The sequence below is a fragment of the Thalassophryne amazonica genome, chromosome 2 (genome assembly GCF_902500255.1).
Source record: "Thalassophryne amazonica chromosome 2, fThaAma1.1, whole genome shotgun sequence".
NCBI classification, from domain to species: domain Eukaryota; kingdom Metazoa; phylum Chordata; class Actinopteri; order Batrachoidiformes; family Batrachoididae; genus Thalassophryne; species Thalassophryne amazonica.
The window spans coordinates 45,700,658-45,720,940 of record NC_047104.1 but is presented as its reverse complement, the minus strand read 5'-3'; the positions used below and the strand labels follow the sequence as shown (position 1 = coordinate 45,720,940).

Here is a 20,283-nt window from a genome sequence, read left to right as displayed (position 1 = left end):
CTGGAACCCATATTAATGTGAACTCAACCCCTTTTACTGTGCCACATCCCTAATCGCCAAAACAATGTCGTTTTTCAATGATCTATCTGTGCTGGCCATCAGACTGCCATTACAGTAGCAAATAATTCCACTGTGAATACAGGAAATCTGATGCTCTCTTGCATATTCCATCCTTGCACTACCGAGGATGCTCCAGTAGCACCTGTTTCTAGATCCTTTGACCTGTCAGTAAAAAGTAAAACATGTTCTTGGTACCTCTCTGTTACATGCTCATGAAATGCATTGAGTAAGGCTCCATTATTATTCACTGCCTTACGTTTAAGGAGTGCAAGGTCAAACTTGGGTATCTCTAACTGCCCACAAAGGAGCAGGAGGCCACAAAATAGAGGTGGGTGGATCAATCCTATCGATAATATTGATACCAATGCTGGTATTGATATTGAATGATCCTCGTGTAAAAAGATCAATAGTAAGTCCCTTCGGCTGCTCCCTTGTTTGCACTCGGGGTCACCACAGCAAATCCAAGGTGGATCTTCATGTTGAATTGGCACAGGTTTTACGCCGGATGCCATTCCTGATGCAACTCCACATTACATGGAGAAATGTGGCAGGGGTGGGATTTGAACCCAGAGCCTTCTGAACTGAAACCAAGTGCATTAACCACTTGGTCACCACCCCTCATGTAAAAAGATCAATACTCAAGCTTTTTTTCTCTCTCCCGCACGCACTGACTGCTGTGCACGCAGATTCATCAAAGTCTACTCTCTGTCTGTAAGAGCAGCACTGCGCTGTGTCACACAACACGAAGCAGCGCACCCTCCCCCCTCTGGTCTTTTGTTGTTGCGCCATTAGTGGCTCAGTGGCACCAGCCAATTTTGTTGTGGTGTGTTAATTTTGTTGTATTTTGGTTTGTCAGCCCTCTACCTCAGAAGATTTTGTTTTAAGTTGTGTTGAGTGATTTTTTTTAAACAAAAATGTTGATTGTGATAATAAAGTATTTTGTTGTCACATACAATGTTTGGCGAAATTCTATCCTAGGTCTTTTGGATCCTTTGCATCTATGAAGCTTAAATATGAAAAAGTATCGGTATCAATATCGGCAATACTGGGCCTGTATTTACTTGGTATTGGATCAATACCAAAATTCCCGGTATCGCCCACCTCTACCACAAAACACCTAGACTTTGCCATGTAATGTTCCTTTGCTACTACCTCTCCTGACAATCCAAACTTGACAATTTTGCCACTTCTCTCTCCTAGCTTGGTTGAATCACTACTTTAACTGGGTGATTCTCTCTCTGATCCATCAGGTTGATCCAATAATTAACCTAAGGTTGCTTTTGATGCAAGCTAAGTGGCATTTCACCTTGTGAAATTGTGTCTACACTCAGATCTGCACTGAGGTCTTCTAAACAAACAAATTTTCCCAGTTATGACAATAAATATAATCCAAAATGTTTGCTCATTTCTCAAAAGAAAAGAAAAAACCTCATTAAATATTTTATTATAGAAATCTGCTTTTCACAATATTTTCTCTCAGTGCTTATAACATGTGATTAAGTGTAAAAAAAAGTGATTAAGGTAAAACAAATGTAATAAAATGCCATGCAGTGCTTTGTTTGAAAAGTACTTTCTCTTGGATCTGCCTATAAACTGTAATTCGTTGAAATTGGTTCATTAAAAAAGATGCAAGTTTGAGAGAGAACGCGTGTAGCGGATCGTGACCAGCAGGTGGTGGTAATTCTCCCAGACTTGTTACACAGCCGATCTTATCCGAACAATCAAAGCGCAGAAGAAGACGGGTCAGCTGGCGGAGTCGATAAGGATCCTACACTCTATGAGAGAAAGGTGTGTTGGTATTTTCTTAAAATTAAAGTATTTTTAACTTTGCAGCTAAACTGAGCGGATAAAAAATTGTATAAGGCTGGCTTTGCGCTGTTATTCGTCCTGTGTTAATACTGACAGAAAATTTTAGCCGGTTTGATTCAGCGTTTACTGTTCGTTTTGTCCAAGTTACGCCAAACTCCTTTAAAATAATCTTGTTTTTACACGAAGTGGCGCTTCCTATTTCTGCACAGTCGCTAAAAATCCAACTGAAAACATTGCGTGAATCATTTGGACGTTGTGTAATATTCGGCTTGTAAATTGCCTTAGCAGACATTGTTATTATCATGCCAAAAATGTTGTTTTATACAGCTTGTGTGTGGTTGGTCTTGCTGGATGTTTTTCATGTATTTGACATTCTACAGGGGAAGAATGAAGACTCTGGTGGTGTTTGATTTTGATCACACTGTGGTTGATGACAACAGTGACACTTGGGTTATTAGGTAATTAAATAATAAATTAAGGTACAAAACTCTTATATTCTGCATTGTCACGGGCACAAATAATTTAGAAGAATTTGTAGCAGATAAGTCTATTAGGGGAAATCACAATGAAGAATGAGTTACAATGTTCTGCACTAATCCTGTATTTAATCAATGATTGTCCACTCATTTTATCCAGATAAAATTGCAGGCCTATATTTTGGACATTGATGCAATTTTTGGAATTTTGACTGCACCACTGCAGTGTAGGTGAAATGAAATGATGAAGATGTGCTGTATCTAAGATGATTTACAAAACTGGTGGATGTGGAACAGAGAAGGATTTTCCAAGAAAAGAAAAATTTAAACAAAACACATGCCAAGGACGTAATATAATCATTGGCATTTTTATTTACAGGGTTCTCCCCAAACAATGGAACAAAGGTGCCGCGCCATCATACTGCCATCTAGCGTAGCTATAGTGTAGTGCCATCTCGTGATGTTTTAGCGGTATACTTGGTGGGAATGTGACGGCACGTAAACCCGCTTTTGTGGGAAGTTTCACATAAACAACTTCAGCTCTTTATTTTATCCTGTTTACATCCAGATGACACAAACCATGACAAAACAAGCCCTACACGAAGCCAGATCTCTGCGTTTTTTTGTTTCATCTTGGCCCATGCGATGTGCAGCGATCGCCGGGCCGTCTGGGGAGGAGACACACAGTTGCACAGCCGACTCAATCAGTGCTGTCAGCTGCAGGATTGATCCGATCAGAGGCTAAGAACGATACTGCAGCTTCTGTGACAGGGAACAGGAAGGCTTTTATGAAGAAAACGGCAGAACAGAATTCGAAATTATTCAGGTACCGAGACACACTTGAGATTTTGGTGCTGGACAGCGGCGTGCTTTCGAAATTATGTATGTATAGTATAGTCTATGTATTATATTGTACATAGACTATACTGTATTGTATTTTTGTGTTTTGTCTTTCCATTGTTGTTGTTCTAAAAATGCACTTCTAATCTCCTCCAATTATCTGAGTGCAGGCATGTACTGGCTTCCTCCTCATTAAAGGAGGCCTGTGACACCTGTGTAAAACCTGTTTGATATCCTGAAGAAGGCCATGCTGGGCCGAAACGCGTTGGTGCGTATTTTAATTATATAGCCATGCCACAATAAAGGCTTTTTAATTTAATTTTCACAGAGTGCCTTGGAGTTTTGTTTTTGGTCTTCCTGAGGTTTTCACACAAAATAGCTCTTTTTCGTTTTTTTCATTTTCTTACCATTTGAGGATCAAAAACGCCTGTTTTTCAAGTACTGAATAGCACCCCTATCTCCAATTGAGCACCTGTGCATTAATATTTTTTAAAATACTTTTTCACAATTTGTGGACCCACGCAGCACTCCTTTTTCAATTTTATCTTTAAAAAGCACAACCTGTTTATTTGATCCTATACCAACAAAACTGTTTAAGGACCTGTGGCCCACTCTTGGGCCGACTGTGCTGGAAATTATTAATCTTTCTTTAACTTCTGGATCTGTTCCTAAATGTTTCAAATCTGCAGTGATTAAACCGTTACTTAAGAAACCTAACCTAGTGTTAAGAAACCTGACCCTAGTGTATTGAAAAACTATCGGCCGATATCAAATCTATCTTTTTTCTCTAAAATTCTGGAAAAAGTGGTGTCACGGCAGCTCGGAGACTGTCTTACTGAGAATAATCTCTTTGAGCCACTGCAGTCTGCTATTACAAAATATCATTCAACAGAGACGGCTCTCACTAAAGTGGTGAATGATCTTCTGCTTACAATGGATTCGGACACCACTACGGTTCTGTTGCTGTTAGATCTCAGTGCTGCATTTGATACAGTGGATCATCATATTCTACTTGATAGGCTGGAAAATCATTTTAGGATTACTGGAAGTGCCCTTGCATGGCTGACGTCATACTTGACCAGTCGTTCTCACTGTGTTTTGTACAGTAACACTACCTCTAACCTTAGTGACATGAAATTTGGGGTTCCACAGGGGTCTTTCTTAGGCCCCCTGCTTTTCTCCCTTTCTTGGGGTAATTTTTGATCCTTCGTTGTCCTTTCGTCTTCACATTAGAAATATTACTAGGACTGCTTTCTTCCACCTGCGAAATATAGCGAAGATTTGTCCCATCCTGTCTATGGCTGATGCTGAGACCCTGATCCATGCATTTATCTCTTCTAGATTGGACTACTGCAATGTTCTATTTTCTGGTTTACCGCAGTCTAGCATTAGGGGTCTCCAATTGGTCCAAAATGCTGCAGCCAGACTTTTGACACTCAGCAGAAAGTACAACCACATTACACCCATTTTGGCATCCCTTCACTGGCTTCCTGTCCCAGTGAGACCAGATTTTAAGGTTCTGCTACTAACCTATAAAATTATTCATGGACTGGCACCTCCCTACCTAGCTGACCTAATTAAACCTTATGTACCGGCCCAGGCTTTACGTTCTCAGGGTGCAGAACTACTTTGTGTCCCTAAGATGAATAAGAAGTCTGCGGGTCACAGAGCTTTCTCTTATCATGCCCCTGTTCTGTGGAATGATTTCCCTGCGTCAATAAAACAGTTAGATTCTGTGGACATTTTCAAGTCTAGACTTAAGACGCACTTATTTTCCCTTTCATATGGCTAGCATACTGGTACAGTTTTGTTTTATGCTTTTTACTCTTTTAATTCATTTATTAGTAATTGGAGCCGGCTGCGGCCTCAACTTTACCTAAATTCTGTTCTTTTAGTGAAGTTTAGGGCTAGTGGCCGGCGATCACCTTAGTATTTCTCTGTTTTTCTTGTTTAATGCTGGCAAATTATACAGTATTTTTTTGTCTTTCTAATGCCTGATTCTGTTTTTTCTCTGTTTAAGGTGCAGCTCCATCCAGAGATGGGAGTTGTATTCATGTTGGCGATCCTCCTGTCCTGTGCGCCAATAGCATTTCTTGTATATTCATCCGTGAATTGTTCTGTAATTTATGCTTGTAGCATGGCCCAACCAGAGGGTCACCCCTTTGAGTCTGGTCTGCTTGAGGTTTCTTCCTCAGAGGGAGTTTTTCGTTACCACTGTTGCTCTGGGGGTTGGTAAGGTTAGACCTTACCTGTGTGAAGCGCTTTGAGGCAAATCTGTTGTGATTTGGCGCTATATAAATGAAAATAAATTGAAATTGGGGAGAACCTTGTGTTTATTTATTTGTCTGTCTACTAGCAGGATTATGTCAATACTACTGCACGGATTTTGACGAAATTTTCATCACAGCTACATATGAGGCCATGGAAGACTCCATTCAATTTTGGAGGTGATCCGGGTCCGGATTCTGGATCAAGATTTCACTTTATATAGGCTTTGAGGAATTACGGCAAAACTACTTAACGAACTCTCACCAAATTTGCCCCACAGATATTAGGCCATGGAAGACTCCACTGAATTTTGAGGAGTGGACCCATTTTCAGAGGGGGCCGTTCGGTCAGGGACACCGGATTGGCGATGTTCAGAAATCTCTGATTGCTCTTATTTTAACAATAATATAACCCTCTTAATAATTGTCTTATCTGAAACAACAGCAGAACCTGGACTAATTTCATTATCAAATCTGCTTTTTTAAAGATAAAATGTGGATGAAAAACTTTTAGTCAGTTTTTCACACATCCTTGTTTCACAAAGTGAGGCTGGGTGCTGAAGATGATAGTTTATGAAAGTGATCATGTCATCGTTTGTAAACTGTTCATGTGAAAACAAGTGAACTCCTCTGTCTCTCCCCTCACTCATCTGCAAAGAAACACCCTCTTTGCTGGTTTCTTCTGAGAAAACACAGAGCTTTTTGGAAACATGTAGTCTTTAAACTGTAAAATAAACAGTTAATTTCTGAATTTTGTAGCAGCTACGGACAATAGAGGAGCTCTGGATTATTTACTGAAGGAGTTTGATGGAATTCTTTTTGTTTTGCTCAGAGTGAGAGAGATGCTGCTTTTAGCTCTGTGCTGCAGTGGAGATACATCTCTCTGAACTACTGTACACAGTGCTGTGGCCTCACAGAACACTAAAGTCACTGACTGGTGATCTCTTTTTAAATAATGTACGAGTGAAGGTGGAACTTAAGTCACTACATCCAGTGCTGCAAAATTAAACTGTCATATAGGCCGTTATAAATGGCCCATACTGATCAATATTCACAAAAATGCTCAATATTGGTGGCAGTAATCGGCTAGGCCATTAATCGGTCAACCCTTAATATCCAGATAAACTTTACAGTCATTGTCAACTGTTATTATGCTAATAGTGGCGACAGCTTATACTGTGTGTGTGTATTATGAAGAACCCAGAATTTTTATTTATTTTTGGATATTGTTATGATATAAAAATAGAAACGTGTTGAGTTCTGGCATGGTAGTTACTTTTAGTCCTCAAACTTCCAATAAATTTCTCTTGTACAATGGCAAGGTTTTTGTGGATTTGTGAACTGTCCTTATTATGAAATGGTGCCCCTTTTCTCAGATGTCTTCCAGGTGAGAAGCTTCCTGATTCTCTGAAGAATTCTTACAAAAAAGGCTATTGGACTGAGTTCATGGGCCGAGTGATGAACTACATTGGTGAGAGTTCATTGTGTTGTATGTCGGCCTCTCCCTCAGTCAAACCCATACAGCCTGTTCTGCTGAATATTTCTAGATCCGTATCTGATCTTTTTGTTGCTCCAGGAGACCATGAGGTCAGTCCGGCTCAGGTGCGCAGTGTAATGGAAACCATCCCCTTCACTCCAGGAATGACAGACTTACTAACTTTCATATTGGAGCGTAAAAGCAACATTGACTGCATCATCATATCCGACTCCAACACCATGTTCATAGACTGGATCCTGCGAGCAGCGGGGGTTCAGGCAGCTGTCGATCGGGTTTTTAGTAACCCGGCCAAGTTCAATGATCTCGGGTACATGGAGGTACAGTGCCACCACACTCATGACTGTGACCGCTGTCCCATCAATCTCTGTAAAAAACACGTGCTGGAGCTTTACCTGTCAGGTCAGCTCAATGGCGGGGTGGAATATGAGCAGGTATTTTATGTGGGAGATGGTGGGAATGATCTGTGTCCCACGTCCTGTCTGGGAGGATGTGATGTTGTGATGCCCAGGAAGGGGTACACCCTGGAGAAACTGCTGGCTAAACAGCACGGTTCGTTGAAAGCTAGAGTCGTCACGTGGAGCGATGGCTCGGAAATCCTAGAAGAGCTGAGAGCGAGTATGAAGCACGATTGACTTTTCAGGTGTAAATGAAATAACTGAGTCCCCACAAAGCTTCTCAGTGCATTTATTTTAAATTATCACAGTACACTATGTAAATTACAAATAATGTGTACAACAGGAAAGTCAGATCAACTTCCATAACTTTTTTTTGCGTTGGATTAATCGATTAGTTGACTGCGAGTAGAATAGTCATCTGTTTTTATAATCAGTTAAATGTATGACATTTATTGAGGAATTACATCAAATTCAGACTGGATGCAGTTCCTTAAATATGACACTTTAATTATTGTTTTTTTTTTTTGTTGTTTTTTTTGTTTTTTTTACACACTAAATTTAACATAGTGGATAAGTATTGAACACGTCACCATTTTTGTTAGTAAATATATTTCTAAAGGTGCTATTGACATGGAATTTTCATCAGATGTCAGTAACAGCCCAGGTAAAACATGCATGCAAAGACACAAAAAAATAAGTACAGAAATTAAGCTGTGTGTAAAAAAAAAAAAAAAGTGGGGGGGAGGCCAATTTTAATACTTCATACAAATGCCTTTGTTGGTAATGACAGTTTCAAAGACTCATGTATGGAAAAGGGGTCACCAATATGTGACATGAGGGTCAATTTTTAAATTTCCTAGCAAGGTGATATAGACTATAAGATATGAATATATGGACAATGGGGAATACATAACATCCACTGTTGAGATATGCTATGATATACTGTTTTTTTTTGGATGGCCTCACGGGAAAGCTCACAGGAATTCCCAGAGTGCTATTTTTGGCGGCTATATTATTTATTTTGGCAGACTCAAGTGTAACTGGTAAAACAAGAGAGAGAAAACTGACCCACCTTTCGTCAAAAAAGTGACAGCTGCCAATCAAAATCGACTACGTCACTAAGCCCCGCCCCATCTATGACATCACAGCCAATCAGAATCGATGACGTCACTATGTCCCGCCCCTAAGCCCCTCCCCTAGTCCCGCCTCCAAGCCCCGCCCCTTATGATGTCACAGCCAATCATAATCGATGACGTCACTATGCCCCGCCCCTAAGCCCCGCCCCTAGTCCCACCTCCGAGCCCCCGCCCCTTATGACGTCATCCAATCAGAGTCGATGACATCAGTATGTCCCGCCCCTAAGCCTCGCCCCCGGCTCCTCCCCTAGCTCTGCCCCTGGCTCCTCCCCTAGCCCCACCCCCAAGCTCCTCCCCTAACCCCGGCCAAGCACCGCCTCCAAGCCATACCTCCCCTCCCACCCAGGGTCTAATATTTTAATGTCATTTTATTTCATGAATTAAAGAATGATTAAAAATACCTAGATCTTTTTAATGTATTAAAGAATTAACTAATTCTGAAATAATTAAACATAAATCAGTGTCTATTATTTAATGCCCCTTTAATATTTTTAATTCTTAAATTATTACGTTTCCTTTTCTGTTTTTTAATTCGTAAATTAAAGAAGGGAAACAAATAGCCGTCTCTCGGCTGTTAAGTCTTTGCAGCAAGACGGTCAAATACCCACGCATAGAGCCGCTCGCGGAAACACGGCTGTAAAACCTGTTGCAGACGCTAACTGTGTGTGTGTGTGTGCGTGTGTGTGTGCGTGTGTGTGTGTGTGTGTGTGTGGCGGGACACCCGCTGAGCGGAGATGCTGCCCCGAGGTGATGAACCCGAAGAACAATAAACAATGCTCCTTATCACTCACGCCAGATGTTTTCTTTTAAGATATTAGCCGATCGATCATGGTGCGCGGGACATCCGCTGATCGGAGATGCCGCCCCGAGGTGATGAAGGCGGAAAAAAAACAAAGTTTCTTCTCCGTCACTCCCGGCAGGGTGGCTGGGTGTCAGGCCAGATGGTATTTTTAGAGCAAAAGGTGCCAGTAAGTGTTTTTCACAAAAAACCTCGTTTGAAAAACAATTTACCCTTTTCAACAATATTATAGGAAAGAACACAGGCCGTATAAGGTTTAGAATATGTGCTTTATTACATTCATTAAAGTCACACAGAGAAAAAAGCAATTGTTCATGTTTATTAAACACAGCATACGTGAAGGAAAACATTAAGAAAAAAGTATTTGGTCCACTTACATGAAGAAAAAAAGTATACGTTCATGTTTATTAAACACAGCATACGTGAAGGAAAACATTAAGAAAAAAGGTACTTGTTCCAGTTACCTGAAGAAAAAAGCAATTGTTCATGTTTATTAAACACAACATACATGAAGGAAAACATTAAGAAAAAAGGTACTTGTTCCAGTTACCTGAAGAAAAAAGCATATGTTCATGGTTATTAAACACAAATTTGGTCCACTTACATGAAGAAAAAAGCATACGTCCATGTTTATTAAAGGGTAACCATCAGGCTGTCGCGGTAAATTAGCTGATAGATGATTATTATGTCTATTATGTATAATAAACTCAAGTCTGCTCAAAGCCACTTTTTTAAGGCAACAAGTTCGCATATTTTTTTGTAAAGTCAACTTATTATATTTTACACATTTTGGGATTCAAACATCAAATCCTTATCTCAACACTTCACGGTAACGTTCACATGCCAGCAGCTTGGATGTTAAGTCCTAAATCTAAACATTTTCTTTGCTCACTTGTATCACTGCAAGTTCCTGCTTTACCACCTCATTCTGACCAAGAAACATCTGAAGTGGGTCAAAAAATAACTGAAACTGTTCTTGAAAGCAGCTTTCTCCTGGTTAGTTTTTAATACACCCTGAAGACATCAAGATTGTCCGATCAGATTTCTTGGGAGACTTTCCAAAAGGGAGACATCTATTGTTTTAATATGAAAATCAGCCGTCAGCATTTTATGTCAAGTGTTCCCTGAAAATCACAGATAACTGAATGACGGAGAACTGAAGCAACAACTTTGAAGTTTCAAATAAAACAGGGTTCATCAGCATTTTCTGGTTTATCAGAATCTGAATCAGAACAGCTTTTAATGGCCAAGTATCCACAGAATACATGGAATTTGACTTTGGTTTGAGCCGCACTCTCTCTGTACACTGTAAATGCATGCAAACATACAAACGAATTAAGTTAACCAGACTCAGTTTTCAAGCTGTAGCTTCAAGAAAATTAAGTTGACCTGAATATAATGAATGAACAAAACTATTTTGAGAATTAAGCCGTCACTTGCTGGATGCTCACAGTAAATACATTACTGTAATTTAATTTTTTCAGTACAGCAAAATAAACAAGTTACTGTAATCTAGATTTTAAGTGTATTTGAGTACTGCACACTCGCAATAATTAAGGTAATCAAATCTGCTTCAAGACAACATAAATTACTTTGTAAGGGAGCAAGTTTGCATTTTTAGTAAAGTCAACTTATTATTTTTTACAGTGTAAGGCATGTAGAAATACCCTAAACAGCGAATAATCCGCAGTAAAAATTGTACAACGTGTTTTTAAAAACCGCTTGTAATTATGAACAAACTAGTTTAGCTAACAACTGCTACAGAAAGGTGAACATTTATTAAAATGAATCTGAAATACACGAGTTGACCAACATCAGGAGGGTAAGAGTTCTAATGTTAAAACTCGCTGTTGTTACTCCGCTGTTTTATGATTTGTAAAAAGCTGCACCAGGCACTTGAAAATTGCACATTTCCGACCAATTCTGTCAAAAAACATTAACAGCCTGTGAGCCGACACACTGCTGTCAGTGTGACAAGAGGAAAGTGTGTCATGTAGAAACTGTGCATTTGTTCAGAGCGTATAATTATAAATCTCAAGTCGTTTTAACGTGGATAAAGATTTAAATGCGGTTGTTTTGCAGAAGTTCCACTGAAAACACACAGAAGCTGTAATTTTTACAATTCACACGCCGTATCTTTGATAGAAACAGTCGGTGGTCATTTATTGAGAAATCTAACTGGCGGAGGGTTTTACGCTTTAAACGCTTATTTGGTTGTGAAAAGCTCCACAAAAACTTCTACTTTTCGAGCTGATGCTGACTGTTTGCATAAATTTTTGGCTGAGTGGGGAAACGTCTGACATTATATAGCCAATATGTTTTTTTTCTTACTTTACGGACCTTTAAAAACTTTAGTCATATTACTAAATCACTGTTTTTCTTTTTTTCTTACCTCATGAAGGCGATTCTCTCTCCGGCTCCCCGTGTCGTCTAATAACCCTCTGGGCTTCATTTGTCTTCTTCTTCTCGTTAAACCAGAATAAACTTTTTATGCATCGCAATTATTCTCTCTCAAAAACATTCATTAATACCAGTCCAAAATATCCTCGAACCTCCGGGCATCTTGCAGGAGCGACGGTCACGTCTCGCCACAAACTGAAAGAAAAGATGCGACTTATTAAATATTTAGCCTACACTTTAAAAAAAAAAAATGTCATGATGTGATTTTTTCTTCTTACCGTGTAACACGAGTCCGTCCCCGCGGCGCCCTGTTGACGGTTCGACAGACCTCCGTCGGTTAGAACACACCAGCTCCGCGTTAACCTGTATTTTTAATATAAATGAGATTTCAGAGGGTTTACTATCTCTGCTGCTGTGTCTGGGGGAAAAACTTGATTAAACAGCGTTAAATAAACTCCTAACAGAATATCCACAAACTGTAACACAGACCATACTTATTAATGAAATATTTACACTTTAAAAAGTTATGAGCTGATTTTCTTACGTCATAAAGGAGAGTCTGTCCCTGGTGCGTCGTGTCGTCTAAATGATCCTCTGGGGTTAATTTGTCAGGCCGAATTCTTCTGCTCCATCAGAATAAACTTTTCTCACCGTGGGGCTCTATATCTAACAAAAAAACATCATTTAAAAATGTTTTTACCGCCGAGGATCTTTTTTTTTAAAAAAACAGAAGCATTTCTATCAAAAGATTACTTAAATCACTTGCCGTGAAAGACTTTCACACTCTGAAGAAAAAGAAAACTTCATCCCGAGAGAATGAATGTCTGCTCCGGTCAGCGGCTGGAATGAAGGAAAAACACTGCAGCAGGAGGCGGGACAGAAAACTGGACCAGCCTCCAAAACAAGCTCATTACCCACAGGTATCAGGTTTTATGGTGGACCCAAAAAACACACGTAATCATCGATCAGGGGATTTAGCCTGACACCTCGGACCGAGGGACACAGCAGGACCTCATAAAAATATTGCTTCAAACGGGACCTGTGACGCTGGCCCGGTTTGTCAAAAGAGGTGCGCTAAACACCCCAAATACACACACACAGGCACACACTTTTAAGAGCAAATATCCCCAGCCCCGCGCGTGTAGTGGTCCCATACTATGAAAAAAGTGGATGGATAGCAAAGTCATGACGGATAATACAGAAATAGTGGACCTTTTAATAGTTGCACTAAAAGAATAAAACGCTACTCACAGGAGAATTAGTTTTCCCAGCTTCAGCCTGTCTTATTCCAGACATGTCAGAAACCACATGAACAAAACATCTACATATCTTTAACACCAAAGAGATTTAAATATATCCGTACATACATATGTACATACTCATATTTCTTCCCATTTCTATTTCCATGTTTCCGTTTTGTGAATATTTACAAATAAAATAAAGGTCACTGCGTGTATTAAATATATATCAGCGCCACCGGGGCGTCATACCAAGATGTGCTGTCTTTATACACAGAAAATACTATCGCAAACGATGATCTGGTTTCTGATTTTGTGAAAAGATATCGTAATTGCCTTAAGAAAAGGGGTAATACCTCCTGTATCCAGCTACAAGGACCTTCGCACACTTTTAAATGCTGTGACAGCTTGTGTTAACCTTTGATCCTAATTTTTTTTTTTATGTTTTTTCACGTGAAAATGTAACCCCTGTCTTGGGACAACCTCCCGATCATACCTTTTAAAGTTTTATCACGTTTGCACGCTTTAAAACATTGTTATTAAGTACAGAAAGAAGTGTTAATCTTTGATCCTAAATTTTTTTAATGTTTTTTTTCACCTGAAAATGGGTTGGATGTGTGAGAGCGGCCTTCCGATCATACCTTTAAAGTTTTACCGCGTTTGGATAATTTAAAATGTCGTTATTAAGCGCAGAAAGAAGCGTTGACCTTTGACCTTGAATTTTTTATGCGTGTTTTTTTTGTGAAAAAATGCTTCTGGTGTGTTGAGAACGCTCTCCCGATCATACCTTTAAAGTTTTACCGCGTGTGGACGCGTTTAAAAATTGTCACGGCTCGTGTTAATCTTTGATCCTAAAATTTTTTAATGTTTTTTTTTGCCTGAAAACGGACCGGATGTGTTGAGAGCGGCCTCCCGATCATACCTTTAAAGTTTTATCGCGTATGCACGCGTTTAAATATTGTCCCTCACATAAAACATGTTCAAGCTAAAATATCTAAAAATATTTCTAGTACCCTCAACAAAGCAAAAATATTTATTGAATTACAAAGCTCTACATATTTTATATCATTCACTTGTTTCGCCATATCTGAATTACTGCGTGGACGTTTGAGGCAACATTTACAAATCCTCACTTCGACCATTACCTTTATGATACCTTGTCAGTATTCATGACAGCCGATTAAGCAGTGTCTTTACTATAACCTTGATTAGCAATTTTAATGCGTATTCTTTATTCTATACAACATATAGCCTATTGAAATGATGTAGTTAACTAAGGTGCAGCAATACAAATTCTATGGAAAAAAGAGACTTACATGATTAATTATAACATTTATTAAAATAAGGGCTTACTTTCATCAATCAGCAACTCCGTCACTACATAAACGGAAAGTTCACCCCTTAAAAGTCAAAATTCAGCCAAAAGAGGGGCACCTATTCTCGTTTTGAGCTTCTCACAAACCTTCATGCGCTGCGTCTCCTGGAACTCACCGTGGAAGAATATGAAGAGCTATTGTGGAATACTTTCGAGCAAAACTGCTGACAAAGATGTTCAGATGGTTCTCGCAGGATGCTAAGGTGACACTCCATGTGGTCCGGCTGCTGATGGTCTATTTCAGAGAGCGGTGCGGTGGTTGGGGGGGCCCTTGGAACCCTTCCTCAGTTTGGGTTTCTGTGAACCTCTTGCTGTCTAAAGTAAAGCCCAACATTTCCACAGCATTATTTGTATCAGTCCAGTAATAGGTACAATATGTAACACAATGCTGCTGGTCCAAGAAAATAATAATAGGGCTGCAATTAAGTTATGTTCGATGTAAAATCATCTTTTTTTGTAAAATGTATGAATCCATGGTCAGAAAAAAGATCTACCTTGGTGGCCATCACTCCCCATCAGACTCCAACAGGTCCGTGGGCTCTCTGAAATAGACCATCAGCAGCCGGACCACATGGAGTGTCACCTTAGCATCCTGCGAGAACCATCTGAACATCTTTGTCAGCAGTTTTGCTCGAAAGTATTCCACAATAGCTCTTCATATTCTTCCACGGTGAGTTCCAGGAGACGCAGCGCATGAAGGTTTGTGAGAAGCTCAAAACGAGAATAGGTGCCCCTCTTTTGGCTGAATTTTGACTTTTAAGGGGTGAACTTTCCGTTTATGTAGTGACGGAGTTGCTGATTGATGAAAGTAAGCCCTTATTTTAATAAATGTTATAATTAATCATGTAAGTCTCTTTTTTTCCATAGAATTTGTATTGCTGCACCTTAGTTAACTACATCATTTCAATAGGCTATATGTTGTATAGAATAAAGAATACGCATTAAAATTGCTAATCAAGGTTATAGTAAAGACACTGCTTAATCGGCTGTCATGAATACTGACAAGGTATCATAAAGGTAATGGTCGAAGTGAGGATTTGTAAATGTTGCCTCAAACGTCCACGCAATAATTCAGAAATGGCGAAATAAGTGAATGATATAAAATATGTAGAGCTTTGTAATTCAATAAATATTTTTGCTTTGTTGAGGGTACTAGAAATATTTTTAGATATTTTAGCTTGAACATGTTTTATGTGAGGGACAATATTTAAACGCGTGCATACGCGATAAAACTTTAAAGGTATGATCGGGAGGCCGCTCTCAACACATCCGGTCCGTTTTCAGGCAAAAAAAAATTAAAAAATTTTAGGATCAAAGATTAACACGAGCCGTGACAATTTTTAAACGCGTCCACACGCGGTAAAACTTTAAAGGTATGATCGGGAGAGCGTTCTCAACACACCAGAAGCATTTTTTCACAAAAAAACGCGCATAAAAAATTCAAGGTCAAAGGTCAACGCTTCTTTCTGCGCTTAATAACGACATTTTAAATTATCCAAACGCGGTAAAACTTTAAAGGTATGATCGGAAGGCCGCTCTCACACATCCAACCCATTTTCAGGTGAAAAAAAACATTAAAAAAATTTAGGATCAAAGATTAACACTTCTTTCTGTACTTAATAACAATGTTTTAAAGCGTGCAAACGTGATAAAACTTTAAAAGGTATGATCGGGAGGTTGTCCCAAGACAGGGGTTACATTTTCACGTGAAAAAACATAAAAAAAAAAATAGGATCAAAGGTTAACACAAGCTGTCACAGCATTTAAAAGTGTGCAAAGGTCCTTGTAGCTGGATACAGGAGGTATTACCCCTTTTCTTAAGGCAATTACGATATCTTTTCACAAAATCAGAAACCAGATCATTGTTTGCGATAGTATTTTCTGTGTATAAAGACAGCACATCTTGGTATGACGCCCCGGTGGCGCTGATATATATTTAATACACGCAGTGACCTTTATTTTATTTGTAAATATTCACAAAACGGAAACATGGAAATAGAAATGGGAAAAAATATGAGTATGTACATATGTATGTACGGATATATTTAAATCTCTTTGGTGTTAAAGATATGTAGATGTTTTGTTCATGTGGTTTCTGACATGTCTGGAATAAGACAGGCTGAAGCTGGGAAAACTAATTCTCCTGTGAGTAGCGTTTTATTCTTTTAGTGCAACTATTAAAAGGTCCACTATTTCTGTATTATCCGTCATGACTTTGCTATCCATCCACTTTTTTCATAGTATGGGACCACTACACGCGCGGGGCTGGGGATATTTGCTCTTAAAAGTGTGTGCCTGTGTGTGTGTATTTGGGGTGTTTAGCGCACCTCTTTTGACAAACCGGGCCAGCGTCACAGGTCCCGTTTGAAGCAATATTTTTATGAGGTCCTGCTGTGTCCCTCGGTCCGAGGTGTCAGGCTAAATCCCCTGATCGATGATTACGTGTGTTTTTTGGGTCCACCATAAAACCTGATACCTGTGGGTAATGAGCTTGTTTTGGAGGCTGGTCCAGTTTTCTGTCCCGCCTCCTGCTGCAGTGTTTTTCCTTCATTCCAGCCGCTGACCGGAGCAGACATTCATTCTCTCGGGATGAAGTTTTCTTTTTCTTCAGAGTGTGAAAGTCTTTCACGGCAAGTGATTTAAGTAATCTTTTGATAGAAATGCTTCTGTTTTTTTTTAAAAAAAGATCCTCGGCGGTAAAAACATTTTTAAATGATGTTTTTTTGTTAGATATAGAGCCCCACGGTGAGAAAAGTTTATTCTGATGGAGCAGAAGAATTCGGCCTGACAAATTAACCCCAGAGGATCATTTAGACGACACGACGCACCAGGGACAGACTCTCCTTTATGACGTAAGAAAATCAGCTCATAACTTTTTAAAGTGTAAATATTTCATTAATAAGTATGGTCTGTGTTACAGTTTGTGGATATTCTGTTAGGAGTTTATTTAACGCTGTTTAATCAAGTTTTTCCCCCAGACACAGCAGCAGAGATAGTAAACCCTCTGAAATCTCATTTATATTAAAAATACAGGTTAACGCGGAGCTGGTGTGTTCTAACCGACAGAGGTCTGTCGAACCGTCAATCATCATCATGACATTTTTTTTTTTTTAAAGTGTAGGCTAAATATTTAATAAGTCGCATCTTTTCTTTCAGTTTGTGGCGAGACGTGACCGTCGCTCCTGCAAGATGCCCGGAGGTTCGAGGATATTTTGGACTGGTATTAATGAATGTTTTTGAGAGAGAATAATTGCGATGCATAAAAAGTTTATTCTGGTTTAACGAGAAGAAGAAGACAAATGAAGCCCAGAGGGTTATTAGACGACACGGGGAGCCGGAGAGAGAATCGCCTTCATGAGGTAAGAAAAAAAGAAAAACAGTGATTTAGTAATATGACTAAAGTTTTTAAAGGTCCGTAAAGTAAGAAAAAAAACATATTGGCTATATAATGTCAGACGTTTCCCCACTCAGCCAAAAATTTATGCAAACAGTCAGCATCAGCTCGAAAAGTAGAAGTTTTTGTGGAGCTTTTCACAACCAAATAAGCGTTTAAAGCGTAAAACCCTCCGCCAGTTAGATTTCTCAATAAATGACCACCGACTGTTTCTATCAAAGATACGGCGTGTGAATTGTAAAAATTACAGCTTCTGTGTGTTTTCAGTGGAACTTCTGCAAAACAACCGCATTTAAATCTTTATCCACGTTAAAACGACTTGAGATTTATAATTATACGCTCTGAACAAATGCACAGTTTCTACATGACACACTTTCCTCTTGTCACACTGACAGCAGTGTGTCGGCTCACAGGCTGTTAATGTTTTTTGACAGAATTGGTCGGAAATGTGCAATTTTCAAGTGCCTGGTGCAGCTTTTTACAAATCATAAAACAGCGGAGTAACAACAGCGAGTTTTAACATTAGAACTCTTACCCTCCTGATGTTGGTCAACTCGTGTATTTCAGATTCATTTTAATAAATGTTCACCTTTCTGTAGCAGTTGTTAGCTAAACTAGTTTGTTCATAATTACAAGCGGTTTTTAAAAACACGTTGTACAATTTTTACTGCGGATTATTCGCTGTTTAGGGTATTTCTACATGCCTTACACTGTAAAAAATAATAAGTTGACTTTACTAAAAATGCAAACTTGCTCCCTTACAAAGTAATTTATGTTGTCTTGAAGCAGATTTGATTACCTTAATTATTGCGAGTGTGCAGTACTCAAATACACTTAAAATCTAGATTACAGTAACTTGTTTATTTTGCTGTACTGAAAAAATTAAATTACAGTAATGTATTTACTGTGAGCATCCAGCAAGTGACGGCTTAATTCTCAAAATAGTTTTGTTCATTCATTATATTCAGGTCAACTTAATTTTCTTGAAGCTACAGCTTGAAAACTGAGTCTGGTTAACTTAATTCGTTTGTATGTTTGCATGCATTTACAGTGTACAGAGAGAGTGCGGCTCAAACCAAAGTCAAATTCCATGTATTCTGTGGATACTTGGCCATTAAAAGCTGTTCTGATTCAGATTCTGATAAACCAGAAAATGCTGATGAACCCTGTTTTATTTGAAACTTCAAAGTTGTTGCTTCAGTTCTCCGTCATTCAGTTATCTGTGATTTTCAGGGAACACTTGACATAAAATGCTGACGGCTGATTTTCATATTAAAACAATAGATGTCTCCCTTTTGGAAAGTCTCCCAAGAAATCTGATCGGACAATCTTGATGTCTTCAGGGTGTATTAAAAACTAACCAGGAGAAAGCTGCTTTCAAGAACAGTTTCAGTTATTTTTTGACCCACTTCAGATGTTTCTTGGTCAGAATGAGGTGGTAAAGCAGGAACTTGCAGTGATACAAGTGAGCAAAGAAAATGTTTAGATTTAGGACTTAACATCCAAGCTGCTGGCATGTGAACGTTACCGTGAAGTGTTGAGATAAGGATTTGATGTTTGAATCCCAAAATGTGTAAAATATAATAAGTTGACTTTACAAAAAAATATGCGAACTTGTTGCCTTAAAAAAGTGGCTTTGAGCAGACTTGAGTTTATTATACATAATAGACATAATAATCATCTATCAGCTAATTTACCGCGACAGCCTGATGGTTACCCTTTAATAAACATGGACGTATGCTTTTTTCTTCATGTAAGTGGACCAAATTTGTGTTTAATAACCATGAACATATGCTTTTTTCTTCAGGTAACTGGAACAAGTACCTTTTTTCTTAATGTTTTCCTTCATGTATGTTGTGTTTAATAAACATGAACAATTGCTTTTTTCTTCAGGTAACTGGAACAAGTACCTTTTTTCTTAATGTTTTCCTTCACGTATGCTGTGTTTAATAAACATGAACGTATACTTTTTTTCTTCATGTAAGTGGACCAAATACTTTTTTCTTAATGTTTTCCTTCACGTATGCTGTGTTTAATAAACATGAACAATTGCTTTTTTCTCTGTGTGACTTTAATGAATGTAATAAAGCACATATTCTAAACCTTATACGGCCTGTGTTCTTTCCTATAATATTGTTGAAAAGGGTAAATTGTTTTTCAAACGAGGTTTTTTGTGAAAAACACTTACTGGCACCTTTTGCTCTAAAAATACCATCTGGCCTGACACCCAGCCACCCTGCCGGGAGTGACGGAGAAGAAACTTTGTTTTTTTTCCGCCTTCATCACCTCGGGGCGGCATCTCCGATCAGCGGATGTCCCGCGCACCATGATCGATCGGCTAATATCTTAAAAGAAAACATCTGGCGTGAGTGATAAGGAGCATTGTTTATTGTTCTTCGGGTTCATCACCTCGGGGCAGCATCTCCGCTCAGCGGGTGTCCCGCCACACACACACACACACACACGCACACACACACGCACACACACACACACAGTTAGCGTCTGCAACAGGTTTTACAGCCGTGTTTCCGCGAGCGGCTCTATGCGTGGGTATTTGACCGTCTTGCTGCAAAGACTTAACAGCCGAGAGACGGCT

At 39.1% G+C, this 20,283-nt stretch overlaps 1 protein-coding gene across 1 annotated transcript; it reads left to right on the top strand.

Annotated features, from left to right (window-relative positions):
* Positions 1 to 2,201: 2,201 nt before the first annotated feature.
* On the top strand, positions 2,202 to 8,079 carry phospho2 (phosphatase, orphan 2). Its single transcript, XM_034161170.1, has 3 exons — positions 2,202 to 2,327; positions 6,829 to 6,923; positions 7,029 to 8,079. The coding sequence occupies exons 1-3, from the start codon at positions 2,221 to 2,223 to the stop codon at positions 7,580 to 7,582; spliced, it is 756 nt and encodes a 251-aa protein (XP_034017061.1). The 5' UTR covers positions 2,202 to 2,220; the 3' UTR covers positions 7,583 to 8,079.
* Positions 8,080 to 20,283: the final 12,204 nt, after the last annotated feature.

What these genes read in the sequence shown, in the direction of transcription:
- phospho2 (XM_034161170.1), top strand. Translation starts at nt 2,221, where the DNA reads ATGTTTTTCATGTATTTGACATTCTACAGGGGAAGAATGAAGACTCTG. An exon ending in AGTGACACTTGGGTTATTAG is followed by an intron (nt 2,328 to 6,828) that starts GTAATTAAATAA and finishes CCCTTTTCTCAG; the next exon opens with ATGTCTTCCAGGTGAGAAGC. An exon ending in CCGAGTGATGAACTACATTG is followed by an intron (nt 6,924 to 7,028) that starts GTGAGAGTTCAT and finishes TTGTTGCTCCAG; the next exon opens with GAGACCATGAGGTCAGTCCG.